The sequence below is a fragment of the Camelus bactrianus genome, chromosome 16, assembly GCF_048773025.1.
Source record: "Camelus bactrianus isolate YW-2024 breed Bactrian camel chromosome 16, ASM4877302v1, whole genome shotgun sequence".
Taxonomy (NCBI): domain Eukaryota; kingdom Metazoa; phylum Chordata; class Mammalia; order Artiodactyla; family Camelidae; genus Camelus; species Camelus bactrianus.
Window position 1 is genome coordinate 57242748 of NC_133554.1, and position 22551 is coordinate 57265298.

The following is a 22551-nucleotide window of genomic DNA, read 5'->3' on the forward strand; positions in this document are numbered from 1 at the left end:
TCTTTTTAAAATTTATTTTTACTGGAGGGACTGGGGATTGAACTCAGGACCTCATGCATGCTAAACACGCGCTCTACCGCTGAGCTCTGCCCTTCCCGCTGGTCAACACGCTAACCCCGGACAAGAAGGGGCAGGGCAGGAGTCTCCACTTACCCCTTGATCGAAGATAGCCTCCAAAAATCTGATGGACCAAAGTAGTAGCCTGCGTCTGACGATCCAACCTGGAGAAAAGCCACGGCCTTCAGGACAGGGTGCCGAGGTGCAGCACGGTACCCCTGCCTGTCTCGTCACCCGCCAGCATGATGCATGATGCCAGGAGAGGCTGACACACTACTACCATCCCACCTGCTTGGGGGCGGCTCGGCAGATCCCCTGGCTCTGCCTGGAGATCCTCCCACATGCTCTGACCTGCGTGACCCAGTCCCCACAGCAGCCACCTTGGCCCGTGACTCCCCGTCCCTCTCCGCAGGCAACCTCACCTCCCACTTCACGGAGAGTAAGACCCAACAGACCTGTATGTCACCCGTCTCGATGACAGATGGGTCCCCCCCACCTCAGCCCCTCAGACCTGCCAGGTCACCTTCCTGAGGCCACATGCATATGCCTCTCATCTGGGGAAGGGGTGTGGGGGCCAAGTGGGACAAACCCCACCTCTGAGCCCTCTCAGCAGGACAACAGCGGTCACGGTGTGGGCCTCAGGGCCGGGCACACTTGCAGCCACACCCCAGCCCCACTTACTAACTGGGATCTGAGGCAACGCTGGACCCAGCCTGCAGAGCCGCTCAGCAGAGCCGCAAGGTGCGCTTAGCACAGCGCCCGCACCTGTGGCTCCTCGGTCATGAGGTTCTGGAAATAACACCCCACATCTAGCCTCTGCTCCTGGTTTCGCTTGCAAACCGCTGAATTGGACCGTGACTCACTCCTCTGTAACTGCCCTGAGTCCCCAAGATCTCAGGGACATAAAAACGCAGCTGACCTTTCTGTCTGTTTATGGAGCACTGAGGCACTGCAGAGCAAGGCCCACTCCCCTGGGACGAGCCCCCCCGGCTCTGCAGATGCTCCCACCTCCTCGGCGGGCACCAGGGCTGATCCTGCCCCGGCTCCTATCTCCGTGGCAGCCGCTTCCCGCCATCAGCAGAGCGAGACCCAGCACCTCAGTCTCGGCCTCCTGTCCCTGCAACTATTCTTGCCAGCACTGCCCAGACCCTGAGGACTCACTGGGGAATTTAACTCCCCAGTATGTGCGAGCCAACACGGGGTCACCAGATTTTTATTCTGCAAGATTAGGAAATGAAAAATCAACTGCCAGCACCTACTATTACCAGCGCTCACCAAAGGAACGAACACTGTAGCTCCAAACACTAGCAAGGTAGAACCTCAGAGCACACGGGAAGCCTCCGGGTGTGACGTGCCTGCTGAAGTCCAGGTGGCCCCCAGCTCACCGGGAGCCGGCAGAACAGGAGCAGGGGACCACTCAGGACCCGCCTGCAGGGCACTGAACAGAGACGTTCAATGACCTGGAACAGGATGATAAAGCCAGGTCCAACAAGCTATCCCAAATGCTCCCACCCGAGCTGTCGTCTGGACGAAGCTGAGGGAGGGAGGGGCAAGGGGCCCCAAGGCCTGTGCGGGCAGCACTCCCGTGAGGCGAGCTCCAAAGGGTCCTGGCACCACAACGAGTCTGGGAGGCAGCCCCCAAAGGCAGCAGCTTGGGTGGAGAAGGCAGGCAGGCTCCTTGTGGGGCTGGGGGAGCTCAGGGAAGGAGAACAAAGGGGAAAACTAGCATCCTAAAAGAGAAACATAAAAATACCGAGGCCACAGCCCCTTCTGTCTCTGCAATAAAAGCCGTCCATGTCAGCATGTGCTTTGCTGTGCGGCCAGAAGGGGGCGCCCAAAGAAAGACCCCCAGCGAACTGCCACATCCCCACCATCCTCGCCGTCAACGCAGCAGAGGTACCTTCAGGGAGAAAAGCTGAACAGATTCGAACCCCCACCTGATGAAGATCAGCCCCTGAAGCAGCACAAAGCACGAGGAGACGGCAACACAAGCTCTAGGCTGAGCCCAACCCCAAACAAGAGCTCAGGGAGGTGGGGGACCCCCGCAAACATGAAGGAGAGAAAGTTCACTGAACTCAGGAAAGGAAGGAGACTGAATTCGGAGGAGCCCAGGGGAGGAGGGACTTAAAGGGAGAGAGGGTAGGGCGCAAGAAGTGAGGGGGGAGAGCGGGGAGGGGGCGCAGCGGGGGCAGTGGCCGAGATGCAGGGCAGACGCCAGCCAGGCACCCAGAAAGGGAGGTGTACCCAAACACAGAGACCAGCACACAAGCACCGCTCCCAGGGAAGACGGTTCTCTAGGACATCAGCCCCCACCCTCTCGGCCTGCTGGTTTTCAGAATAAAGTCATTACTCCTTGCTCCGAAAGAAAAAAAAATTCCCAGGGATTAAGACCAAAAAGGCCTTTAGCACAAGCAAAGCCAACGGCAGCATGCTTCCGCAGGGGAAAGTCACTTCCCAGTCAGGGGAGGGTCACTTTCCAATCAGCACGAGTCCCTAAGACAGACTGCTTTCCCGGGCAACAGCTGAGTGATCCTGCAAATTCCACAAAGGAAAGACCACGTTCGGTGTGTGACACCCCACTTACAATGTCTCCCCGATTTATTTTGCATATTTTCAGGCCACGACATTTAGAGCAGAGCTGGTCCAGAAGCGACAGCGTTCAGACCCCACCTGCTGGCTGCGGAAGGTGGACAAGGACGGACATTCTCCTGTCCTGCATTCCCACAGTCAGTCATGCCACAGATCCAGCCTCCGGCCATCACTGGTCAGATGTCACGTATCTGGGAAAACTGGCCCCAACAGTCAGCTCCCAGACATTCCTATGAAACCATCAGGCTTCAAAGACCAGAAAAAGATCCGGAAGTCCTCTAGGTGAAAAGATCAACAACTCACAAGGCCAAGAGAACGTGACGGGCCGCAGGAGTCCGGAACCCGCGTCCTGGCCCGGGCCGCCCAGGGCCCCGGCAGGAGGAGAGCAGCCTCCAAGTACTTAACTGGGGGTTAAGACTGATGCAGAGGCAGGTGGAGGATACTAAACACTGCGTCCTACACAGAGAGAAGTAATGCGCTGAGGTTTAGGCAGGAGGGAGGAGGGGGGGTGTAAAGGACACTCTTAAAACCTGACAAACCAGATCAAAGTCCGGAAACGAGGACCAGGGCGCGAAGGGGAGAGGGACAGGGCTGTCACTGGAACAAAGACTCGGGTCTTCCTAAACTGCAAAGAGCAAGTGTAAAAATAAACCAGCAAAGGAAAACCGGACAGAAAGAAGCACAGTGCGTATGCCCTGTGTAATAATCACAACATTCGGTAACCGGGCAGGGCTGAGACCACACCTCCGCCCAACAGCCACCATGAGGGGGCTGGCCTGGCCTGTGAAAGACACAGATTTTCAACTTGGCTCACAAAGCAAGACCAGACCGTAGGCAGCCTGAGTGTCTGGAGCGTGATGGACAGAGAGGACAGGGCTGGCGGAAGGAAACCTTCAGAAAAGAGGGCCTGCGCTCCTGATAGCAGCACAGAATTAAAGCCGAAAAGCATCAAACGTGACAAAGGACACTGTGTGATGCCGAGACCCACACCTCTCAGCGACAATGTCATGGTTACGAACATCCAAGCACAGCCACCTTCATGAAGAAAAGCTGCAGGAGGAGCAAGGGACAGTCGCCTGTCACGGGAGGCTGACTGTGCCCTTGTCTGCACAGAGCCTGAGGCGAGGAACAAGCAGGGACACGGGGGACGAGACGACGTGGCCCACAGCACGGACGGACACGCGCCACCCACCCCCGCTGCACGTGCACGGGGACATCCGCACGCGGGCACCAGGTCACAAGGGAACAGCATCAAGTCCCAGAAGGGGGAATGTAAGAACCACCTCTGCTCACAGCGAGTTCAGCTGCAAACCACTAACAAAATCAACACAGAGGCCCTTCCACCTGCAGATTAGCGGAGTAACTCGGCTCCCTGGCGGGCTCACCACTCACACCCTGCTTTCTCATGTCCTCACGGACGGGGACACCCTCGGGCAAGTGTCCCACAAGCGTCCTCGCACCTGGCTCCCCTGACACGACGCCCTTATCTTTCCACCGATGTCCGCCGGCGTCTACTCCTTCCCCCGACAGCCCCAAGCCCTTCTGGCCCAGCCTCCAGAGGGTCTGGCCTAGCAGCTTGGCCTGCAGTCAGGGCAGCGACTGTCCTGGGAGCTCCCAGGCGATTCTGTCCCGCAACCAGGGCAGACCCACGCAGCCACCTGCACAGCAGGGAGGTCACACCCTGACCATCTGCCCTGCATCTGAGGCTGCCCGTGGGCGGGGAACACAGGAGATGCCCCCTGGGCTGGCTTCCTCAGGGTCCCTTCACAACAGCATTTACTATGAGACACTGTACATCCCGGCTGGTCATCTGTCTTCCCAGATTGCACTCTGGGCCCCTCCACTCAAGGCCTCCCGGAAGCAACAGCACCGACAGATGCAGTGAGTGGCCAGAAGGACGGTGCCCGGGAGGGGACCCAGGATGTGCCCGAGGGAGGGGGCTTCCGTCCCCCCAGGGCAGGAGAGAACGCGTGACCGTGACCTCGACCATGCCAGGACCTCAGCTCAGAGGGAAACGACCCCAGGGAACCAGGGAGTCTCCTCAGGGTTTAATTACATGGGTCTCATCGGCGGAAACAGAGGTCCCCCCGTCGCGGCTATGACTCAGCCAGCTCTCCTGAAGGGCCTCCCGGGGCGGCTGCCTGGGCTGTATTTCCAGAGCCCAGACAGCACTTCCTGCCCATTTTCTTTTGTCTGAACCCACAATCCCAGGAAGGACACAAAAACATTCTTGACGGGCGCTGTTCACAGAAGGGAACACCCAGCAGCAGACTGCAGTCTGCTCCCGCATCTGTCTGAGCGCTCAGACCTCGGCGGAGTGGAGCCTCAAAAATCACAGCCTCCCCGCCCTCGCGTTTCCCCGCCTGCCTTCAAGGTCTTCCACGAAGACACGGTAAGTCCTACTGCCCGCGACCTCGGTCCCAGAAGAACAAAGAGACTTTAAAGAGACGGGAAAAGTCCCCGTCAGAGCGGAAGGCCCTGGAGGAGATCCAGGAGAGCACTTCCCTCCATGAGCTGCTGGGACAGAGGGTCACCGGTGCCAGCCCCTGGGGTCGGGGGGAGGGAGAGACCCTCTCCCGGGAAGCAGGGCGACCCTCGTGGGGGCCTCCGCTCAGGGCCCCACGTGGACGGGGGGCCCGGGCCGGGCGAGGCCGTACTTGGCACAGCCGCTCAGGCAGGCCTTCTGCATGGCGTCGATGGTGTAGCGCAGGAACTCGTGGGCGTCCTCCTGGTTCCCGAAGCGGAAGTGCCGGGCGATCTCTGGGGGAGGAGGGGGAAAGGAGGACGCATCAGCCGGCGGGCAGGGAGGGGTACCTGCCTCCCCTGCACATCCCGCAGACCCTGGCTGACCCGAGGCTAAACGGCAAACCCCTCAGGCGAGGCGAGCGAGGAAAAGGAGCCCCGCATTCACCGCCTCAGACCCGGCCACCATTCCTGCATCTCTGCACTGAGACCAAAGGGCTTAAACCCTCCGCACTGAACAGAAGCACAAATGCTGCCGGGCACAGGCACTGAGGACGGGAAACCTGCTGACTGATGAAGCCGGTTTCCCAGGAGCCAGTACAGACCACAGAGGATTACCCCACTGCAACTCACACAGGCCTCAACCCTGACCCGTCTGCAGGGGAGGGAGCAGCTCAGGGGTAGAGCGTGTGCCTAGCACGCACGAGGTCCTGGGTCCAATCCCCAGTGCTTCCATTAAAACCAAAAACCAAAAACAGCTTAAAAAAATCAGTTGTTCTCCAGATCGGGGTCACCACTGCCCTGCCACAAGTCCCCCAGGACCGGCTTTAGTCCACTCCGCCCTGTACGCTGAGTTATGGGGACGTGAAGCCTTAGGCTCCCCAGCTCCACCCCTCCCACCCCCCAGCACCCACTCCCCAAAGCCACTCTTACTTCTCAGGTCCCGGATGAAGGACACGGGCTTGATGGCGTTGCCGCTGTTGGCGAAGGCTTGGATGATGTGGTTTTGCATGACACACAGCATACAGAAGCTGCCCTGGTGACCTGTAGGCACAGATGAGGCGGTCACTTTAGAGCAGGTGGCGACCCGCACCTCCAGCACAGCGGAGGGGAGCCCGGGCCGGAAGGGCAGCCGCGGATGCGAGGGGCTGAGGGACGCCAGCGCGGCCTGAGCCTTGCCTGCCCGACGGCACCTGGGAACCGTTCCCTCCACTGGCAGGCACTCACCGCGACCCAGCCCCAGCCCCACCAGTCTAAGTTTCAAAACGCAGCACAGAACAATGTTTTCTCTGATTTCCAAGTTGCATCACGTGGTCAACAGGCTCGACTGTTCAGGGCTTACTGACACCCCCTTAGCCCGCTCTTCAGCGTGGGAACCTCTGCTCTGCTGCTTCCACGAGACACCAGGACCCGGACAGCTCCGGGGAGACCCCAGGGCACGGGGTCTTTGGGGGCTCATGGGCTCCGTCTGGAGTATGGGCAGTGCCCCAAGCGACCCCAGATGACACCTAAATGGCGGGGACGTGTTCACAAAGCCCAGCAGCTGCTGACGGAGCGCCCAGGCTGCAGCCCAGCACCCCAGCTGGGGATGAACTATTTGTGCCTTGCAGGTGGTAGGCCAGACAGTGCTGGGTTCCCGCCTCTCCTCACAAGTACGAACTCTTTAACACAGAGAAGTGTGGAGACTACACTCCACTGTAGCCGATTTTTAAGTCAAGTGCTGGTGTGATAGTTGAACTCCTCTCTCAACCTCTCAAACCCCGTTCTCCATGCCCTTCATCAGCAGTGGCCACTCTGCCCAGTTAGGCCACCACGGCTCCCTTTCATGTATTTGCTGTACCGCACACATGGCTCTCACGAGGATGCACAGCGCCGCAGCAGCAAATTTAAGCTGACTTTTTATGACCTGTAACGATCTGCTCTTTAATCCGCCCTCTAGACCACAGGGCTCCCTGCTCACGCACATGGACCCTTCCCTTTCCCTGCCGCCACAGACCGCTGCGGTGAAGGGTCCTGTCCCCGGCCCCTTGTGCGTGTGAACTTCTTGAAGGCACACACCTACGAGATAAAGTTTCCAGGCCCACGGGCAAGCGCATCTTTAGCGCTGCAAGATGCTGTAGTCTCGTATACAGAGCACCACCTTCCCAAACAGGCCCAGCTTCTAACACAAAGTCCCCCACAAACCAATGATGCTCCCCCGAACACTGCTGATACGCAGCTACTCGGACCTGTCTCAAAGTAAGAAACCAAACAGCATGCAGCCCGTTCACCTCATGCACATAAAAACGCCAGTGTCTGCAAACAAAAAGGAATACAACTTGGCAGATGCGGAGAAACTGGAACCCCCGTGTGCTGTCGGCGGTCATATAAAATGGGGCCGCCGCTGTGGAGAACACTATGGCAGTCCCTCAAAAAATTAAAAGTAGAGTTCCCATGTAATCCAGCAGTTCCTCCTCTGGGTAAACACCTAAAAGCACTGAAAGCAGAGTCTCAAAGAGATATTTGTACACCCAAATTCACAGCATTACTCTCAAGAGCTAAAATGCAGAAGCAACTCAAGTGGCCCATCGATAGATGAATGAATTCAAACGTGCTCTCTACATAAAATGGCACATTATTCAGCCTTAAAAAAGAAAGGGCACCTGACACCTGCTACGACAAAGAGGCCCTCTGAGGCCCCGCGCTTGGTGAAGCCAGTCGCAGAAGGACACGCGCTGTGCAGCTGCACTCACACGAGGTCCTTGGAGGAGTCAGATTCGCAGACAGAAAGCGGGATGGACAGTCCCAAGGGTGGTGGGAGCGGGGCTAGCGTCTAATGGGCGCAGACTTCCAGGCTGAAGAAGTTCTAGAGATGCACGTGGCGATGGCCGCACAACAAGGCGAAGGTACGTAACGCTGCTGGGCTGGACGTTTAAGACGGCAAATTTTGTTACTTGCACTCACCGTGATACTAAGAAAAATTGTTTTTAAAAAATGCTGTTATTTACACAAAAATTTCTTCTTGGAGGGATATTAAAAAAACTGTGCATGTGATTAATGCCTTTACATAAAGGGGAGGCTTTTATTTTTCATTTTAGAGTTCTCTCAACCCTTCTAACTGTACCCATTGGTTGCTTTTATTTTTCAAAGGGCAATAATTGCGGAGGGGGCTCAAATTTAGGCAAAACACTGACGTTACTTAAGATAACAAACACAACCCTCTAACAAATGTTAAACAGACACAATCTAATTCATGTTAAAATATTACTATAAAAATTATGTGGAAATTAAGCCTCTGATCATTACGTAAAACACTGAGACGTTTACCCTAATAAATCACCACTCTTAAATAGGGCAGGTCAACAATTTCAGCCAGAAATACCTGACACAGGATTCCCCGAATCCCTGGAAATATGCGAGATTAACTTAAGCGGCACGTGGACACTTCCTTCAGGTAATTTAGAAAAACATGACATAAAAGTCTCATCCATGACTTCTAGGACATAGCTGATTAACCTTGGGGGCGACTGTACTAAAGGACAGGGTTGAACCCAACCGGACACTTGACACACAGTGTTTATTTTCTAAATAGATCCTGGAGCAGAAGTGGTCCAGGCGACACAGCAGACCCTCGTCCCATCCAAGCGATATTCTCCTGGATGCTCGAGAATCTTCAAACAGCAAATTCAAGGGGGAAGAGGACAGCCTGGGCCACCTGGGGGTCACGTGGGGACCTAGCAGGGTGCAGGGAAAAAAATACTGAAACTTCTCTGGATGTGTTTTACTCTAAAAAAGCTAAGGAATTACAGCTTACTGACACCTGAGTGACACAGAGCGACACTGGACCTCCCTGGGGTCGGCCTGTGACGCTCACAGGAAGGGGGCCACTCCCAACGCGTGCGTCTGCCCCCCAGACACTACAGTGCACGTGCACCGGGTTATAAGGATTTACAGACGTTAACCTACTTTTAACTAAATGAACCCTCACAAAGTTGGGAACGGCTCAAAGATTCCTGCAGAGACGCCCAGGGAGCAAGGAAACAGCAGAGAGGACCTCACCGCCAACACCGCGAGACAAAAACAAAGAGAACCGAGTTGAATCTTCGTATGAGTTCACCCAAAACAACCTCAGCATCACCAAGGAGCTTCACAACCAGCTTCATCTCAGAAGGAGGCGCTAGACCTGGATGCACTAACCTGGGCCGCCTCCTCTGCTTCTTGAACCCATTATAATTACAAGACATGTAAGATACTGTTTTCCATCTAAAACTAAGGACACAAGTGAACTTATCTACAGAACAGAGAGAGACTCACAGACTTAGAGAACAACTTACGGTTACCAGTGGGTCAGGTGAGTGGGAAGGAAACAATGGGAATTCGAAAACTGCACCTCTTGGGAGGGATGGAAATGTGAGCTGTCTTGCCTGTGGCGGTGGTTTCACGGGTGCACACATCTAGCAAAACTCATCAAATTGTGCATCTGAAATGTGTATAATTTACTGTACAGGAACCACACCACAATAAAGGTGTTAAAAAAAAAAAAGAAAAGAGAAAAAAAGTTAAAAAAAAAAAGATACTGGTTTCCACAGCACGGCCTTCTTTCACTCTTTTCTGCTTTTTTCTTTCCTTTATTCTTTTTTTTTAAATAATATTCCTGAACATATGATACAATCCCAGACTTTGATCACAACCATGTTCCCGCCTCTGGTTCTACCGATTTCTAATTATTTACCAACTTTCAAAAGTCTTTGTTTTCTTTTCTTAAGTTTTATCACATATAGCTACACTGAAATACCAAACTGTCTTGTCTGTCCTTCAGCTCTGTAGGGAGGAATCCATGCTGTCTGCAGCCATCCAGGCCTTTCTCGCTCACTCCACGCTGTCATTCAGACTCTCCCTCCCGCCGCATGCTGCTCTACCACGTGCCTACGAAATTCGGGTATCCGTCCCGTTGACGGGCACCTAGGTTCAGTTTTCTGCTGCAGACGCTGTCACACAGGTGTCCCGGTACACGAGCAGCAGAGCTTTTCTGCAGAAGAACTGCTGGGTACAGATCACAAGAAAGATAACGCCAGGCTGTCTTCCAGGGTGGCCGTGCTGACTCAGGCCTGGAGGTCACGAAGAACCTTGCTGCCTTCCATTCCCTCCGACCTTTGGTCTGGGCAGACTTTGGAGTCATCATTGGTTACAAAGGTGGAGGGTGGTTCTGATGCGTCTCCCAGTTACTAGGTGACTGGCGACCGCCGCCTCAGCTTCCTGACTGTGAGGGTCGTCTTCCACAAAGTGCCTGCTCCTCCCATGTATCTGTTCGATACCTGGCTGCCTTTTCCTTGTGGATCTGTGGTTCTTTATATATTCTTGATGTCAGTCCTTTGTTGTTTGTGCCCCAGGTTTCATCTCCCCATTTGTAGTTCCCTGTTTGTCTTTTGTTTTTTCATGAACAGAAGTTCTTAATTTTCATGCAGCTGAATTTATCCATCTTTTTCTTTTGTGGTTTGTGCCTTCCGAGTCTCATTCAAGACATCTCCCAACCCAGGGTCAGAAAGATATTTTCTCATGTTTGTCATAAAAGCATGGTTTTTACTCCTGATACTAAGTTTTAACCCATTTTCTGGTGTGAGTATGCTGTGACATGGGTAGGCTATCTCATTTTTTCCATATGTAAGTCCTACAGATTTCTCCCCCAAGTTCCATTTATTTAAAATAGGAGACACATGTATACATGAAAAACTGATATGAAATGCCACGCTTTCATGTGTGCACGGCCCGCCCCGCCCCGCCGCGCTCACACTCACAGCCGCGCGTGTGCTCCCTGGAGAGCAGGTAGTTGGCCAGGGGTGGCGTGTAGGTCAAGCACTGCACCGTCGAGTTGAGGAAGCAGGTGTTCCCGAGGTTGTGCAGCCCCGCGCCCACGCGGTACACGCGCCCCCAGCGCAGCGACAGCCGCTCCCCGGGGAAGAGCACCTTCTGCGGGGCGGGGACGCCATCGCTGCCGCTCTCGGAAGCGTGCTCGCCGCCTGGGGGAGACAGGGACAGGGGGGGAGGTCAGGACGCCGCAGGTCCACGCACACTCGGCGCGCACTGGCTCAGGCGTGGCCTCCGAGGGTAACTGAGGTCCCACTGCGGAAGTTCTAGAAAGCCTGTCCGTGGTTCTTCCTGACTGCCTGGGTCGAGAACTCAGGGACCCTGTGTCAGAGGACAAGGTTCCGAGACAGAGCAGCTGGAGGAACCTGGCCCCTGCGCTCAACTCACCCCTTCCTCCTCCTCGTTTCCCAGCCCAGCTCTCAAGCCTCTTAACACACAGGCGCCTAAGAGCCTCTAAGGACACAGAGCTCTTCCTTAACACCCCCTCCTGTAGCATCACTTCTGTACCTAAAACCTACGGACCCAGCCAGCATTCACAGCTGACCACACTCTGGTTTTGTTCCTACTCATCAGTCAACGTCTCGTCCGTCCACTTGCTCAGCACGCAGGGAGGCCCTTTCTCCAGCGCACGAAGCGTCTGTACCCTGTCTCCTGGCCGGCGGGTCATCCCCACTCCTGTGGCAGGCGGCCCCCTCGGTCCTGGGATTCAGCAGCACATATTTGCTCTTCAGGGACTCCAGCTGGTAGGAGAAACTCTTGCTGGCCGGCTCGAACTCAAGCTTCTGCAGAAGGACCTTCTTGGCAGAGGAGGCCAGAAGCTTCCCCAGCTCCCCCTCGTCAGCCGAGTCCTTGCGGCCAGGCTTCAGGGCCTCCTTCAACTTGTCGACAATGGGCATGGTGCATCACTGTGGGAACAGAAGGAACAGAGTGACAGGTGGCCGGTGCCGGGAACAGGGCATCCTCTCCCTGACAGCTCCCTCTGGGTCCTTACAGATGCAGTCCACCACAAAAGTGTCTCTGGGTCAGCTGCCACCCCTACAAAGGAAGGGTAACACATGGAGACGGTACTGCTCCCTGGGACCGAGCAGCATCCCTGCCCACCCTCTCAAACAGACAAGTGCCTCTAAGCAGGCAGAAGCTGCATTAAGGAGGCCAGACCCTCGCAGCAGCGGCGTCTCTTCGACAGATGTCACCAAGTGACCCCGGACACCACACTTGGTGTGATTTCCTTCTAGAGGCTACCAAGTGGTCCTAACACCTGCTCAAAATCAGGGAAACACTAATCCTCGCGAGACACTCGGGTCGCACACACAAATCCACTTAAAGGAATCTGCGTGGCGCATGAGGTAAGGACACTTCTCTGTTCACACCCACATTCAAAACGAAGGCCACAGCCCTCACGTGGCCTCTGACCACGTGAAATGAACCTGGTCCAAACTGAGATGTGCTGAGACTGTAAAACACACATGGGATTCTGAAGACTCAGTTTGAGTACATAAAATGCCTCAGTAATTTTAAGACTGCTTACATGCCGAAATGGTAATATTCACACGTACTGGGTTAAATGAAATATATTATGAAAATTAATCTCACTTGCTTCTTTTTATTTTTAATGTGGCTGCTGTAAGACTAAATTATACTTGTAGCTTGTGCTATTGGATGGTGCTTGTACAGATTATTATTTTTTTTAAGTGAGGGAGGAGAGAAAAGACAGCAACAGGACTAGAACAGTAGTCACAAGTCACCTAAACTGAAGCAAACGGGCGGGTTGGGGCAGGTGGGGGGCGTGGCGGCAGCTCCAGCCTCTGGAACGTGGCAGGTCTGGGTAATTCCATCACCAATTAGCTATAAACTCCAAGGACAATGACAGTGACTGCTGGAGACCATTCCTTATGAAATAGGAACAAACAGCATCAAAGGTGGCTGTGGGTTAACAGGAAGACAGGCACCGGGTGAGTGCTGAGTGCTGCCTGCGGAAGAGTCACTGAGTGAGAGACCTGACACCAGGGGGGCCCCGGTGCAGAAACTGTAGCAAACCGGAAACCCCCAGCACCTCTGACTGCAGCAACTGTATCTACTTCTCTTCCCCACCCACAAGCTCTCAACTCGACCATCCAGCCAAAGCTCAAGGACCATCTGAGCCACATTAGAAAACTACGTTCCTGAAACAGCTCACTCCCATCAGAAAAATGGAGACTCCCTCAGGGATGCGGTCTCTGGCCTGACCCGGTTCGTCAGGTGCACCCAAAACTCTGCTCAAGTGGAAGGACCACCCCCAGCACCTCTTATTAAACCATCCAAACTTATGGTTAGGGGGCATCTAATTCTGTACGTGGATCAAATTTTTCTACAAAAACTTCTGTAAAGAATAGACATGTAAAAAACTTACTTTTAAGAAAGCAAGCACAAGTTCTTTGACATGAAAAAAATAAAGAACATTTCCCAAGGGGGATCACCTAAGAGTTCTCACCAACCGAACAATGGCTGCTGGGCCACCTGCGGGTACCTCGAGGGAAGGAAGACGCACAGCAGCCTGTGTGGGCTTACCTGGGGTGTCTGAACTTGGGCGAGCCGTTCCTGCAGCATGGGGTCAGGTCCCTGGCCAGACTGGGCAGGTGGGGTGCCAGACCCTCAAATTCCCGTGCTCCCCAGGTTTGGCCCGTTAAATTGCCAAAACCACAGGCGTGTGGTCCAGAACAGGCGTGTGGTCCAGAATCTGTGGGATGAACAGAGCATCACATGAGGCCAGCTCTTGTCCCACTGTTTCATCAGCCCACTCCCTGGACACGGAGTAGGAAGGCCACCCATCTACAGGGAACAGTCAGCATTCAGGATGAAGGAACAGCAGTAGGAAGTGTGGAGAACTGAGCTAACTCACTACAGACAATTTCGGTGGACATGATGTGAAAACACTAACCTTTGCTCCATATCTTAACTTTCATACCAGCAACAAGCCCAGTGAACAAAGATCTCCCCACACCAGCCAGTCAACTCTGGTCTACGTCGCATTTGCGAGGTCTACTAGATAACAGATAATACTCTCCAGCTTCCAGATTTCGTGAGCCACTAAGATTTTCCCAAAAAAAGAAAATCGAAGGCGAGATGAGAGTTGCCAAATTTTCACTATTTTAAGTCTGGGTTTTTTTTTTTCTTTAATTACTATCCACAATCACTATGATTACAGAAAATTAGGCACTTAAAACCTTTTTAACTGGAAAAACGTCCACACAAAATGGAGAGAGAACAGCTCCCTTAATCAGTGTCAATAATCTCTGCGCAGGACCTCTCCTGTCCCCACCTGACTTTACCGCAAGGTTCAGCTATATCACGTCTGACGTCCATAAATCAAAGCACATTGACTCCGAGGGTTTAAAAAAGGCATAGTGAACATATCAGAATGAAAGCCACTTGTCATGTGGAGATGTCTGTCTTATGAAAGCTCCTTACAATGCCACTCTTCCCAACAGGATCACATGCCACCAAGGACAGGTGAAGATATGTCACCAGTGGGCATGGGTCTGGGAACAGAGAAGCTAGAGAATAAACAGAACTTGGGAGATTTAACCCAATTTTCTTCGTGATAAACAACTTAAGGAACACCTAGCCCACAGAGCCCACTCCTCAGTATGGAGTTGGAGATTTGAATGAACAACTTTTCAAATTGTGACAGATCAAACCTCTGCATCACCAATTCCACACGAAACATTAAGCGGCAACTTCATGATTCCCCTCCAAGGTGTAGCAGCCCAGAGAAAGCCGTCCTTGAAGTCACCAGCGAGCCCTGCGACGCACACACGTGGTAAGGTCTCCTTCAGGACTCAAACAAGGCTTCCTCCAAACAATCACCATTCAAGCACATTTTCTCTCCCTCCTCCCTTGAAATGCACTTTCCCAGCATAAACTGCACTCAAGACTCCCAGGGTCAACCACGTGCTGGCGGGAGGAGCCCCACTCACACGGCTGGTGCCTCCCCGGGGGCCTTTCAGAGAGCTCTTCTGCAGAGCAACCACCAGCCAGGAAAGAGCGCCCGGAGCGTCCTTCCCCTGGGAGGCCTGAATCCCCATCCCTTACAGAGGGTGGACTGGGATTTTTCCTCTCTCATCGTCTGTTTTAGGAAGCAACTCGAGCTCCTAGAACCCCAGGGGAGACCCAACACTACCAGACCAAAGCAATGGGTATTTTAAAAACTCACATCCACCACGACCACGACCACGACCATAAGAAATGTTACCTTCTCCAGGGGTGAGCTTTCCCACATCTCTTACTACAGGAAAACAAACAGATCTCAGCTCTGCCGCCAAGCAGAAGGCCTTCCCCCGGATTTTGACTTAAGCCATTACAGAGAAAGTCTGACTCCTGCAGAAATGATGCTTCTGTGCGAAACGGCCGTGCCATCATCGACAAGGGCTGCTGCCTCCTCCCCCGCCTAGGCTCCTCGCCTCGGGGAGCTCTCCGCTCCACCACGGGTCGGTCCGGGTGTGAGGGAAACAGCGGAGAGCCGACCTGGGCCAGCCCGTACGGAAGACATACCGCCCGGGACCTCGCTGTGGACGCGCAGCCAGGGACCTCACCATGGACCTCAGAAAACCCTCGCGGACTTGCAGCCCCGGGACCTCCCCGTGGACTCCGGAGCCCCTCGCGGACGCGCAGCTCCAGGGTCTCCCCATGGACTCCGGGGTCCCTGGCAGACGAACACCCGTGTCTCCCGGAGCGCCCCCCGTCCGGCTTCACTTCCCGCGCCCCGCCGGGCGGAAGCCCTTCTCCCGGCCCGCGCGCCGCCCCGACCCAGCCCCAGCCTACCCGACCCTCGACGGGCCGGGATGCAGGCCCACAGCGCTGGCGTCTGCTCGGCACGGGCCCCGCACACGCACCATCCGGGTCTCCGGCGCCTCACACACGTGTCACGACGACGCTTAAAGGCGCCGCAACTCGCGACCTGCGCACCGGGACACCGAAAGGCCCCGGCAGCTTTAAGAGGCGGGGCTAGCTGGTGCCCTATTCCCTGGGCCCGCCCACAGCCGCCTTACGCGCCCGATACGTCACCTCCCCATCCCGAGGCCCCGCCAGCCTACGCGATGACGCAAGCACGCAGAGCCGGGGACGCCCCGCCCTCTTGGCCGGCACCCGGCGAGTTCCCGCAGAGTACGTGAGGCGTCGGCTTCCGGGTTGCGCGTGCGGGGCTCCGGGCGCACCAGGGGCGGCGGTCTGGGCCGCGTCTCCTCCCCTACTGTCGGGGCGGTGGCGCAGGGGGCTTGGCCGCACTCTCTAGGGTCTTTAGTGACCAAGACACAGGTTGGGCGAGAAGAGGGCAGCAGGCCCAGCAAAGCCCGGGGAGGCGCAGAGGGCTCTTGAGATGAAGGGGTCTGGAATGAGGGTGTTTGACCTTCACAGTGTCCGGGGGCCCTGCGCCGGCTCCCTTCCTCCGAGAGCGCCATCCCTTGACGATTACGTTAAGGTTTTGGTTGAATGTTTGCAAACACTCGTTGCTTTCGCGGTATTTAAGAAAATCCCTTTCACCTGAATCCGCTTCGTTGTTTTCCCCCCGTTCCCCGGAGCAGGTGGAGAGAGTGCGGTCCCTGGCCTGACCGCCTGATACTCTCACAGACGCAAAGGAATATTGTTACTCCCTCAATAAACGACTTTTCCCTAACGGCAACGCCTGGAGTGCACAACCCTCTGCGCTGTGACCTTGGCAGACAAGTGTGAAGGGCGGGCCAGGCTAGAGCCATCTTGCCCCCTTGCCGCAGTCCTTAAACGGGAGGACGGCGATGGAGAGAGAATGAGTATAACGAACAAAATTCACGTGTCGTTAGCACTTGGGGCCTGGTGTTTTTCTGAAAAAGCAAACAAGTGTAAAGGAATCTGCAGGAGCCGGAGGTTGGCCCCATCTGTGAAAACCCTCAACTAAAGGGATTCAGAGTGGGGTTTGTCCCTGAGTCCTCTGGGCGCCTTGGAGCAATGATGCAGACAAAGACAATTCTCACTATTCCACTCAGACAAAGACAATTCTCACTATTCTAGGCTTGATACAATGTATAAACGAGTGACTAAAGGCGGGGGGAGGGGGAGGGGTGGGAAGGGCTGGAGTCTGGGGGAGACCTCAGTTTTATCCCAACTCTGCCCTAATTAGCAGGTTGTTTTGGACATTTCTTTTAACTAACCCAGGTCTCCATGTCATCATCTGTGAATTACCATATCCAGCATGTCTTTCCTTCTTCATTATTAATGCTGATGCCATTTGCTCCTATGTTGAGTTCATGTGATGTGCCAGGTACCAAGCTGGCCGCTTACCAACACTCTGATTTAATCCTTTATGGCAACCCCACAAAAAGATTTTGTCCCCATTCTACGGATGAGAAGACTGAGTGTGCAAGGTCCTAGGAAGCCAGTGGTGGTTTAAGCCCAGGTTTATCAGGCTCCAAGCTCACACCTTGACCTCAGGCCCTCAGTGGTAACCCTGAATTTCTTCTGAGATGACAGAGGTGTCACCTGACAGGCCCACCTGCTGCTTGAGAATATGATCTGAAATCGAGAAATCAGGAGGAGCCTTCAGCCCATGACACTCACACCCTCCTCCCCTTTCAAATTCCTTCTCAAGAGCCTTCAGAGTGTAGTCTCCTAGAGGTATGTTCCCATGGCCGGTATAAAAGTCTTTCCTAACATGCTCAACCTCGAAGGTCACCAGAGAAATGCAAATTAAAACCACCATGAGTTACATTGCACACTTTCTGGAACAAACAGCTAGAACTAAAGAGACTACATGGTGGAGAGGATGTGGAGCAAGCAGACTGTAAAACAGCTGGGAATGTAAAAATGATGCAACCATTTTGGAAAATGGACTGTTTCTTTTAAGTGACATACTTACCCCATGAGCACATCCATTGCTTTCACCACAACTAACTGCTGCCTGTGGGCTGGTAAACTCCAGATGTGCAGACACAGAACCTCTCTCCCCTGATCTTCGGAATGGTGGGTCCAGTGCGTCAAGGCCATCTCCCCCTGAAGGTCGCATGAGCACTCAAAACTCACCATGCCCGGAAACGGGTGGCCCCCCCTACCCTTCCCTAAGCTGCCTCTCCTTCCTGCTCTGCTGCCTACTTGGGCTAGTGTGCTCGAGTTCAGACTAAATCCTTACCCTTTTCAGCTGGTTTCCTGGTGGGTCCGGCCACGTGGGGGCGCTGGTGAGACTGGATCATGGAGGAAAGAAGCAAGCTGTTCTCCCTCCCTTCTCTGCTTTGAATGGAGTTTCTGGCAGTGGCTCCAGCTCCTTCCAGAGAGGCAGGCTGTGGCTGCAGCCTCCCACGTGTCCCCCTCCTGGGCTCTTGTAGGGCAGCCTCCTGCTTCTGTCCCTCCACCCTCGAGGTGCTAACAGCTTCCCAGGGAGTTTCTTCCATCAGGATGTAACCAATCCCTACCTGAATCTCCTCTGTTTTAAAGGCTGTACATAGTGGGTTTGGTGATGCTGGTTGGACCTAGACTGATACAGTGACCCCAGCATCCCCTGCCTGGCTAGCATTCTGGTCTCCTCTCTTTCCCTCCCTCCTCAGCCCTCCCCGGTAAATTGTCAATCAACAAATTTTGCTAATTCTACTTCTCAAATGTTCAAGCCACTCCCTCCCCTCCATCCAACTGCCCAAGTAAAGCCCCTCTCCACATTCTCCTGCATTATCTGAATATAGCCACATCCATTGCTCAAACTGCCAAATAGAATAATATATTTAAAAGGCCTATCTGAACCCATTGCACTCCTGTCTGAAGCCCTTGCCTGTCCCCTGGTGCTGATGGGAAAGCCCAGCTCCTTAGCATGGTCTCTAGTAGTCCCTGGGGGCTGGTTCCTGCCTGCCTTTCCCCATCCCAGTCACTCCCTGCCCTGGATCCTTCAGCAGAGCTAAATCCAAGTGCTCCCCCTCCAGACTCCAATCAGGCTGTCTCTACTTCAGGCTCAGGCTGGTCTTTGGCCTAAAATTCTCTTTCTTGAGTATCCTTCAATCACCACCTCCAAGAAGTCTTCCTGGATTCCCTCAGTCCCCGCCATTAGATTGGTGCTGCCTTGGGCTGGTGGCACATTCCACTTATACGTTCAATTGGAATGTTCTCTGGACTTCGCCTCCCTCCCCCATCATGTGTCATTTCATTTGTGCATCCCTGGGCCTGGTCCATTGGAGGTACACTGTGGATAAATGTGAGGGCCAACCAAATGGAAGGTGAAATGCTACAGATGAGACAACTGAATAATTTCTAAATCTTGAAAGAGAAAACTAGACAAGCACTTGAAGATAAAGGAATAAAATATTCCCAATTAAAAAAAAGAAGCTTGTAACCAAAATGAATCAAATTAGAACTTACCTTAAAAGAGGTGCCTTAACAAATTAACAACATTATTGCCCAGAAGTCACCAGGCAGCTCCTTACCTTGAAGGTCAAGGTAAAAGGGACTGGACCCCTCCCCCAGGTTCACGGCCTGTAGAGGAACACAGATTTACAACACATTTCTAATTGTAAATGAATCAGACTTTTTCTGGCTTTTCCGTCAGTCGTTGTGAGTTTTGTGAGTGGCTACTGCTGGCCTACACAGCCCTGACAACTTCTGGTCCCTAGAAACTGCTACATCAGATCCAAACCTGGGTCTAGTTGAGCTCACCAAGGAAAAGCCACGTGGCAGGGCTCCCAGCGCTGTGTTAGCCCTTCTCTCCTCTGCGTACAGATGGCCCGTGATGGGATTTGGCCTGCATTTGGTGGTTTGGCTAAAAAGTAGCCAACCGGCCTGAGATCCATGTGCTGGCCGTGGCCACTGGCCTGCCCTGCCTTCCCCTCCCGGGCAAAGCTTTCCCTCTAAGAAAACTAACCCAAAGTGCACGCCACAGGCGTGCATCTCCCCTGCGAATGAGAGCAGCTGTCCCTACTCGCGAACACTGACAACCGGCTCCTCTTTACAGACCCCCGTCCCCGTGGCCTCGTAACGCCTCCCCTCCTCGCTGCAGACCCACCCCTCCCCCGAAACCCCCCCAGGCGACTGCGAGCTTTATCCTTCCAGGTGCTGCTTGCGCTGCTGGGTTGGGTTTGGTTCATTCCTTTCCTCCCTGGCGGCTCCGGCTAGTCCTCCCAGCACGGCATTAATCTGCACGGACTGCGTGCGTCTGTTCCCCCTCGGGACCAGATTTTATAAACTTTTCAAGGGTCTTCAAGATCCTGTCTTTTCAGTCTCGGCATCCCCTTGCTTTCAGGCCCCACGCCCCCAGCCCTGCTGAGAGTGGAACATGTCCCAGGCCCACCTAGACTCCTCCTTGCCATGTCCAGACCTATCTGCGGACTTGATGGGTAGGGGCAGAGGGGCTGCGGCCGGTAGTGGGTTGAATGGGGACAAAAAGGGAGAGAAGTCTGCCTTTGTTCTGAAAACAAACACATAAAACCAGACCATTACAAAGCTCTTCACGCAAGTGTAAGGCAAGCATCCTCACCTGCTGCCGGCTGGGAGGGTGACCTGCTCCTACCCGAGCCTCATCCTTGTATGAAGCTTCATCCGTGGTCCTTAGAGATGTCAGGCGCGTGTTCTACTGAAGAGCCAGGCCCAGGATCCTGCCTCTGCCTGCGCTCAAATGCCAGCTCCAGCACTGACCGGCTGGGTGACCGGGAACTCAGCCTCCAGGTTTCCTGTCTGTCCAGAAGGGAGATGAGAGGACCACCTCCCAGGGTTGGCAAATGTCAAATCAGATAACACACGGGAAACCCTTAGCACCAGTGACGGCATGGGATAAAAACGTTAGCTGTGATGGAGTGACTGGATTTCTAGGAGTGGCCTCCTAAGAGGTTGCCCGTGGGAGTTTAGGAGCAGAGTCTCCTGACTTGGGGGGTCAGATCATGAAAGACGATGGACAGGACTTGTACAAAGCAGTCACCGCGGCAGGCCTGAGACTGCTGTCCTCAGTGAGGCCTGCTTGCAAGGTTGGTGTCCAGGAACGTGGGTTTCAGGAGGCTCCCGTACTCCCCAGTAAGAATGGCTCCCGAGACTCACCTGCCTGTGGGTGCTGAAACCTGCTCTGCTCTGGGAGTCGGGGGTTTGCTAGCGGCTCCGATGGGACCAGCACCCAGTACAAACCTGCGGGCTGAGTCTCTAAGGAACCTCCCTGGCTGGAATCTTGCTCCTGCTGCTCCGCCCACCTGACATCAAAGGACAAAGCAAGACACGTTGATGGGCCTAAAAATAAAAATTAAACTTTCAGCTTAATTTTTTAATGGGGGTACTAGGGATTGAACCCAGGACATCATGCATGGAAGGTATGGGCTCTGCCACTTGAGCTACACCCTCCCCCAGCCCTTCCTCTGATTTGCAGCCCCACCTGACACCCCACCATTCTGCAGACTCCAGTATGGATTTGTCTCACACTTTGGTTTCATTTTTTGGAAAGAAATATTCCTCTCAGTTGTCACGGAATGAAAACATGCAGAATTATCTCCGGTTTCTGAATGTCTTCCCTCCCCACTGTCCCCCACAATTTGTTTCTTGGGGGAGAAAATCTGCTCATTAGAGCTAAATGAGTCCCCAAAGCAAAGCACTGCTTTCCACTGCAAGATGATTCAAGGCAAGTGTCTGTGACAGAGTGGGCCGAGGGTTGGCTTGAAGCTTGAGAGAGAGACGTGTCCGTGAACCTGAAAGTCTTAACACAAAACTGCAGCAACGGCCCATCACCCAGGATAAAGCTGACCCTAGTGAAATGCTGCAGCACCACAGTTTGGGTTTAAGTCAGATCAGATAAACAGAGCCATTAATAATTAGGAGGGAAAAGAGTGCCACTCAGACAGCTGAAGGAGTTTCACCAGCCCTGGGGGCGCCCCCATTCCCCACTTCCTCCCCCTCCCTTCCTCCCCTCTTCCCCACTTCCTCCCCCTGCCCTGGTCTCTCAGAGCTGGTCCTGCGGAGGCTCTGCTGCTTTGCTGAGTTTCCATCTGAACCCACGTGTGTCTGCTGGGGGGTCTGACCAGAGAGCCCGGCTGACCTCCGTTTGCTTTTCTTTCACAGGATGAGCAAGACTGAGGAGGAAATCGCGGTCTGGCAGGATCCCTGACACTCTGGTTATCCTGCCTGGGGGTCTTCAGAGGGATTTAAAACTGCTTACAAAGATCAAGAAAACTGGGATTATTGTTGAAGCTGGCCCGTGGGTGCGTGGAGTTGCTTACGTGGTTATCTGCATTTCTGTAGATGTTTGAAAATCTCCAGAACGAGAAGTGTTTTGAAGAAGTCACATTTGACCTACATACATCAACTCAATGAAGCAAACGGTAGGATCTGCCGTGTCGCAGAGCCCAGCTGTGGCCTGCGGGTCGGGGTGGGCACAAATGCCAGGTGAGCTCATCTGTGTGACACAGAAATGTTCTACGATTTGAATACGATTTGCCGAACCACTTTCCCCACAGACCTCATCACATGAAGAAAGAATCCAGATCTGTCTGCAGCGGGTGGCATCGAACGCTTCGCGGCACAGATGCGGGTGCAAACTTTGTCCCACTGAGGCTTTACTGGTTTATATGAGACTTGGTTAAAGTTTAAATTATGATGAGACCGCTGTACTGTGCTGCCCAGGGACCTATATTCAACATCTTA

General features: G+C 54.0%; 1 protein-coding gene and 1 long non-coding RNA gene across 9 annotated transcripts in view; one reads left to right on the forward strand and one right to left on the reverse strand.

Annotated features, from left to right (window-relative positions):
- The window catches only part of USP36 (ubiquitin specific peptidase 36), a 34803-nt gene extending 16874 nt beyond the window's left edge, over positions 1–17929 (reverse strand). For 2 of the 8 annotated variants that reach the window (XM_074343826.1, XM_074343821.1), the window contains exons 1-7: positions 15754–15904; positions 13501–13669; positions 11597–11858; positions 10884–11105; positions 6043–6153; positions 5304–5406; positions 154–221 (exon numbers count right to left, since the gene is read on the reverse strand). In XM_074343826.1, the coding sequence (XP_074199927.1) occupies positions 154–221; positions 5304–5406; positions 6043–6153; positions 10884–11105; positions 11597–11849 (757 nt within the window). In that variant the 5' untranslated portion in view covers positions 11850–11858; positions 13501–13669; positions 15754–15904. Of the gene's footprint in view, positions 1–153; positions 222–5303; positions 5407–6042; positions 6154–7841; positions 8690–10883; positions 11106–11519; positions 11859–12698; positions 12843–13500; positions 13670–15483; positions 15727–15753; positions 15905–17818 lie in introns of those variants that run through there. The other 6 variants (XM_074343822.1, XM_074343825.1, XM_074343823.1 and 3 more) reach the window with 6 other exon arrangements.
- Positions 4893–9631, forward strand: LOC141573670 (uncharacterized). The gene is made up of 2 exons (XR_012499678.1): positions 4893–5038; positions 8681–9631. It is a non-coding gene; the product is annotated as an uncharacterized LOC141573670 (long non-coding RNA).
- Positions 17930–22551: the final 4622 nt, after the last annotated feature.